The sequence below is a fragment of the Wyeomyia smithii genome, chromosome 2 (genome assembly GCF_029784165.1).
Source record: "Wyeomyia smithii strain HCP4-BCI-WySm-NY-G18 chromosome 2, ASM2978416v1, whole genome shotgun sequence".
Lineage (NCBI taxonomy): Eukaryota > Metazoa > Arthropoda > Insecta > Diptera > Culicidae > Wyeomyia > Wyeomyia smithii.
The window spans coordinates 51,469,440-51,476,275 of NC_073695.1; the positions used below are offsets into that span (position 1 = coordinate 51,469,440).

Sequence of the window (6,836 nt, forward strand, 5' to 3'; positions counted from 1 at the left end):
GTTCTGCGATGCAATGTAAGCTGAACTTTATCCAGCATGTTGCCTTCCGAAAGCATACATAAGTTGTCTGGGGACAAGGAAGACAACCGGCCTTTTGTGTTGCTGGGGAGTAAGCGTGCTCAGCACAGAATTGCGCGAGCGCGGAAGAATCAAGTTCTGATCTGATAATACGCACACAACATCATGCGTACGTGAAAGTGGGGCAGGTGGGTTTACGATGGGAATACTGGTGGTTCAAAAATATTGATAGTAAACTTTACCGCACTACTGAAAAATGATACACTAGAATATCAGCACGAATTTTCAATTCGTCTCCCACCAATCTCCTACTGACTTCTGAAGATTACTACGTGCTCTGTTTTGTTCCAAATGTTAACAGCATCCGTAAACAGATGAGGATAAAGCTATGACCTTGAGATGGGTATATATACGAAGAAGTGATACTCTTTGGCTGCGAGTCTGGTGCAGTCATCAACCAGTATAACTACAAAAGATTATTCGAACATTGACACCTGCAGGAGACCATGTATCAATTTGTTGGTAGAAAAATTTTGAGTAACATAAAAAAACATTGTCGTTATTATAATCATTTTAGGTCACCATTTTTGCGGTTGTAACTTTGCTACCCAGCATAATATGTCAAATTCCAGCGTTTGTCGACGAAACCAGCACAGTCAGTGCTCAAGATATATACGATTTGGATGAGGAAGATTTCCAAGTATGGCTTTCTGGAAGGATGCCGAAGGCTTGGCAAGATAGATCGTCCACCAGCACAACTACAGCGGCACCTCCATCCACAACATCCCAGGCTCCGTTGGATAACTTTAACGAGCAAACCGAGCCGCAGCAAGATCTAGTGAACACGGAGGTTCCCGAAATTCCGGAAATTCCAACAACAACCACAAAAACAACAACTCAATCCACTACCAACGATTTTGCAGGATATGTTTACACGCCACCTGCCGATTTCAAAAGTTGGCTCAAAGCGCATATGCAGCAATCACATCATTTCACTAATCAGTTAGCAAACGGCATTAATAACCTGCCGAGCCTCCCACGAGGTGCGGAAGTTGCCGCAGATTGCGTTCCATTAGTCCAGCTGCTTAATCGTCGACCGTCTGCTGTTTCGTTCCAAACATCGGCCACTATCCACAGATTCGAGGATGACCCACTGATACGGTCGTCCTCAACTACAGCGTCTCCCCCTCTGCCGTTTCCCGACAATTCACATCACAGTGATATATTTTTCCAACACCAGAAACCAACACCTCCAACTCCACAGCCACCAGTTCATCAGTTCGTTCCGATCAATCCGCAGCGACAAACTCAGCGTTTTACGGAATTTTACGGCAATCCGGCTTATTTCAAACAACCAGTTCTACCCCACCACGGTTGGATCAATACTCCAGTTGTGTTCAATTACTACTAAAAAATTAAGTCAGTAGTAAAATTCATTGTTTATTGGCTTCGTTAGTAGTTAATACTCGACTATGAACTTGCGATCCTGTGCTTGTACAAATAAAATTGATCACCGATATTATGGGATTAGAATCTCTGACAGAAAAAATTGTGAATAATCAAAATGAATTATTTATTAGCTTTTGTGTTTAATTTGGAATAAATTGCATTGATTTCAAATATTGAAAGACCGTACAGGTACCATCTTTATCGTTCTTAAATATAATCCGCTACACTTTCGCAACACTTAAAGCTAGCTACTTTTTCCAGCTAGCTTTTTTGCGTGGATAGCGAGAATCAAATTTGTGGTTGGCTGCTACTTCAAATCGCGGACAGAGAGAGAGAGATATTTTTTTATTTCAACCCACACAGTTTGAAATGGTATCAGGGAACTGGATATTACTATCCGTGGAAGGTCAAGGAATATTAATAATTTATGGCGATAAATACAGAACGGATCAGCAGTGATCCAATTTCGGTGATTTTCTGAGCAAGTAACCGGTTGAGTTAGAGATCACAAGCGAACCTATGTGCTGCTGAGAGAACTAGATGATTTGTTTCTGGTAGTGAAGAAATTGAAACAATCAGATTAGAATAAATTTTAATTTTTTTTCTCTTCCCATCAATATTAAAAATCGGAATATTGAAAAAAGCATAATCAATCTCTGTTCAGTCATGAAATTTTCGGTTGATCTCTCTCCACTGTTTTGGCGTTTCATCAGTGATGCTGATACAGTAGTATACTACCCGCCAAATCTAAATGTGAACTATAAACTATTAAGAGCTGGGATGATTTGAGGTTATTTTTTTGTTTGGAATACTTTAATAAAGAGAAAATCAAAAACGTCTTAATTAATGTCTTAATGACATAAATGAAACAAACTGTTTTTGGCTTAAATTAACAAAATAGTTTCATTTTGGAAATTTTAACTTTTTTGCTCCTTATTTTACCATCACTAAGTTTTGACAGATTGCAGTAAAAATTGCCACAGCTTCATCATTGCCGTAGACACTATTTCATTCAAATAAACCGATTTTTGATATATATTTTATTCATCAGTCATATTTTTGGAATGTGGTAAACAAGGTAAGACCGCCCACCGTGGTTTTACTGCAAAGTTATATAATAATTGAAAAATTTCCTTAATAGACACATTACAATATAATTACATAACATTTTGCGCCCCTTTCTGCTGTGCGCGAACAGTCACAGTAATAATCAAAAACAACCTCGAAGAGGTGTTGGAGACAAACTTGAATGAGGTTCGAACCATTCTCAAAAAATTCAAAAACATGAAAGCACCAGCAGATGATGGGATTTTCCATATCCTCATCAAAAGACTTCCCGAAAACTCTTTAAATTTCTTGGTAAAAATTTTTAACAGATGCTTTGCACTAGCACATTTTCCTACGAAATGAAAAATTGCCAAAGTCACTCCAATTTTAAAACCTGAAAAGAATCCAGCTGAGGCATCAAGTTATCGACCAATTAGTTTACTTTCCTCTATTAGCAAACTTTTTGAAAGAATAATTCTTAATAGAATGATAACACATATTAATGAGAACTCAATTTTTGCAAATGAGTAGTTTGGTTTTCGCCATGGGCATTCCACTACTCATCAGTTACTTAGAGTAACAAATATGATTCGAACTAATAAATCTGAAGGCTATTCGACTGGAGCTGCTCTTCTAGATATAGAAAAGGCATTCGACAGTGTTTGGCATAAAGGTTTAATAGCTAAAATGTCAAATTTCAGTTTTCTGCTTTACCTCACAAAAATGATACAAAGTTATTTAACTGACCGCACTCTCCAGGTTAACTATCTAAATGGTAAATCTAATAGATTGCCTGTTAGAGCTGGTGTGCCTCAGGGTAGTACCTTGGGCCCAATCTTATATAACATTTTTACTTCTGATCTTCTTGATTTACCACCAGGTTGTGAGAAATCTCTGTTTTGTGACGATACAAGCATTTCCACAAAAGGAAAAAGCCTTCGTGTTATATGCAGTCGGCTTCAAAAAAGTTTAGATATATTTTCTTCATACTTACAAAAATGGAAGTTTCATTTCTCAAACCCACCCATAACCACGTTATTAAGATGAACGGTGTGGTCTTAAATTGGTCTGATCAAGTTAAATACTTAGGGCTAATTTATGATAAGAATCTTACTTTCAAGGAGCACATTGAAAATATCCAGTCAAAGTGCAATAAGTATATCAAATGTTTATATCCTCTTATCAACAGGAATTCTAGACTTTGTCTCAAGAATAAACTGTTAATTTACAAACAAATATTTAGACCAGCAATGTTATATGCAGTTCCCATCTGGACAAGTTGTTGTGCAACCAGGAAGAAGACACTTCAAAGGATTCAGAATAAACTTTTGAAAATGATTTTGCGCGTCCTCCCTGGTTTAGCACGAACGAGCTACATATGCTCACTAATGTAGGGACATTAGAAAATATGTCAAGCCAAATTATCAACAAATTCCGACAAAAATCGTTGCAATCCTCAATTGCAACGATTAGCTCACTTTATAGTCAGTAAGATAGTTTTAAGTTTATTTTAAGTTTCGTTTTATTCCTTTTATTCCTTTTTTTTCTTGACAAGTAGGTTTAATAATTTTCCTACAATTACATTATCTTAATTGCGAAAGCTAATAACATTCAATAATACTAAAAAGCGTACAAATATATATAATAGTGTTGAAATGTCACCATTTGTGGCAGAACACACAATACTAATTCTGAATAGATATTTTAGTACATAAATAAATCATTACAAACTCCCCCCTATAAAAAAAAAATCAAAAACAACCTTTCAGCTGGCAACCGTTCAATGCGCTATTGTTTTGTAGCTAAGGGACTTAAGGTTTTTCTGTCTCAAAATCTATTATTTTGTTTGTGAATATACGTTTAATCGCTTGCCTGAATCGTTCTTCTTACGGTAATGTCAAAAGCCGTGAGTAATCTTGAAATTTTGACTACTTTTGCTGTGGAATACGAAAATTTTCCACTGGGGGGTATATATCTGTTTGTTGTTTTAATTCAAGACCCACATACCTCGACACTACAAAGAGAATATTGACAGGATCAGTAAGCAACTTAAAGCCACATAAGACAACGATGGTAATCGACCATTTCCGATTTGGTTGAAGCTTTTCTAGTAAGAGTTTTTAATCACGAAAAGTAAACTTATGTTAAAATGGTATTAATTAACAAATACAATTTTAGATCCAGGACGGTTTGTTTGATCGATATGATGTCTTCGGCAGAGCTGAAGTAGACTATCTCACCGAATCTCTATAACCTCACTTTTCTGACAGCTAGTGGTAATTTTGTTTACGTTTTGGATTTTGTGCTTTTTTCTGATGGAGCAATCGTACTATTGGAAATGCGGCTCAATTTATAGTTGTTCTTAGTGTACTGACACCTCACATTTAAAGGGTATTTTGATCATAATTAAAATGATCTACTATAATTGAGAAGATAAATGCTACGCCCGAAGGTAAACGAAGTTACCAGTAGCTGTCAAACTCAGGTGCGTGACGTCACCGTGCGATTGTCTATAGTAGTTTTGTCCTTCCGAAAAAAGTATACAGTGTAAAATTTTGAAAGAAAGATAAAAAAATAGAATTAAAAAAAAAATTTCAAAAACTTATTTCAAAATGATCATGTTTTTGTCCTCAAAATCTACAAACGATTAGCTGAGCTTTGATAGTTGTTTGATCATGGAGTAATAAAAATTTAAATACCTAGCTAAAATTTTGTAAAGAAAAATTTTTCTGGCCGGTTTGTCTGATTTGTATAGAGTCGTTGGTAATGTTTCAGATAGTAATTTTGTTCTCAAAAAAAAATTTCAAATATGAATAAAAAAACATAAAAAAAACAAATGCGATGCATTTTCCCTTTGTGAAACTTGGCTCACTTCAAATGTTGATCTCAACTTCCATGATTTTAATATGATTCGCCTTGATCGAGACACCCCATATGGAGGAGTACTTCTAGGGATTAAGAAGTGCTATTCTTTCTATCGTATTAACCTCCCCTCGATTCCAGGCATCGAAGCTGTCGCATGTCAAATGACAATACATGGTAAAGAGCTTTGTATTGCCTCAATATATATTCCTCCCAGAGCACAGGTTGGGCAACGGCTGCTCTTTAATTTAATAGAACTTCATCCCTCGCCACGTTTGATTTTGGGAGACTTCAACTCTCATGGCGTGGCTTGGGGTTCCCCTTACAATGATAACCGCTCCTCTTTAATCTATAACCTTCGCGATGACTTCGACATGACTATTTTAAACAACGGTGAAATGACACGTATCCCGAAACCTCCAGCGCGCCCAAGCGCTTTGGATCTATCCTTATGTTCGACGTCGCTACGGTTGGATTGCACATGGAAGGTAATCCTCGATCCTCACGGTAGCGACCATTTGCCTATTCTTATTTCAATTAATAACGGGTCAACTCGCATGCGACCAATTGACATTCCGTATGACCTCACACGGAATGTCGATTGGAAGTTATACGAGGAAATGATTTCAAAAGCGGTCGAGTCGATTCAACATCATCCACCACTTGAAGAATACAACCTCCTCGCGGGCTTGATTCTCGACGCCGCGTTGCAAGCCCAAACGAAGAAATATCCCGGCGTAACGATCAAAGAACGGCCTCCCACTCCGTGGTGGGACCAAGAGTGCACCGATGTCTACACGCAAAGATCCGACGCATTTTTGGCCTTCCAGAAGGGAGGTATACCTGGCGACTATTTACGGTATTCGGAGCTTGATACCAAGCTTAAAAGTTTGGCTAAAGCAAAGAAACGCGGATATTGGCGTCGGTTTGTGAACGAGACGTCGAGGGAGACATCGATGAGCACTCTTTGGAACACAGCCCGAAGAATGCGGAATCGCGTAACTATCAACGAAAGCGAGGAGTCTACAAGTCGGTGGATATTTGATTTTGCCAGGAAAGTATGTCCGGACTCTGTTCCTAAGCAAAACATTGTTCGCGATGCGTCTCCGGGCCACGACGCGATAGAATCACCTTTTACGATGGCAGAATTTTCAGTTGCCCTCCTATCCTGTAACAATAACGCGCCTGGGTTAGATAGAATCAAATTCAACTTGTTGAAGAATCTACCCGGCAATGCCAAGAGGCGCTTGTTGATTTTGTTCAATAAGTTCCTGAAGCAAAACATTGTACCGCAGGATTGGAGGCAAGTGAAGGTGATCGCAATCCAAAAACCAGGGAAACCAGCTTCTGATCACAACTCTTATAGGCCGATTGCAATGCTATCCTGTATCCGGAAATTGATGGAAAAAATGATACTCCGTCGTTTAGACCACTGGGTCGAATCAAATGGTCTACTATCA

The 6,836-nt window shown here is 38.1% G+C and overlaps 1 protein-coding gene across 2 annotated transcripts; it reads left to right on the forward strand.

Moving 5' to 3' along the window:
• Positions 1 to 432: 432 nt before the first annotated feature.
• LOC129723426 (uncharacterized) lies at positions 433 to 2,296 on the forward strand. 2 transcript variants are annotated; one of them, XM_055677634.1, is made up of 2 exons: positions 433 to 540; positions 596 to 2,296. In XM_055677634.1, exon 2 carries the CDS (start codon positions 737 to 739, stop codon positions 1,427 to 1,429), a length of 693 nt encoding a protein of 230 aa, XP_055533609.1. In that variant the 5' UTR covers positions 433 to 540; positions 596 to 736; the 3' UTR covers positions 1,430 to 2,296. The 2 variants fall into 2 exon arrangements, with proteins under 2 accessions (XP_055533609.1, XP_055533608.1); XM_055677633.1 differs by having other exon boundaries at positions 454 to 536; positions 596 to 2,294.
• Positions 2,297 to 6,836: the final 4,540 nt, after the last annotated feature.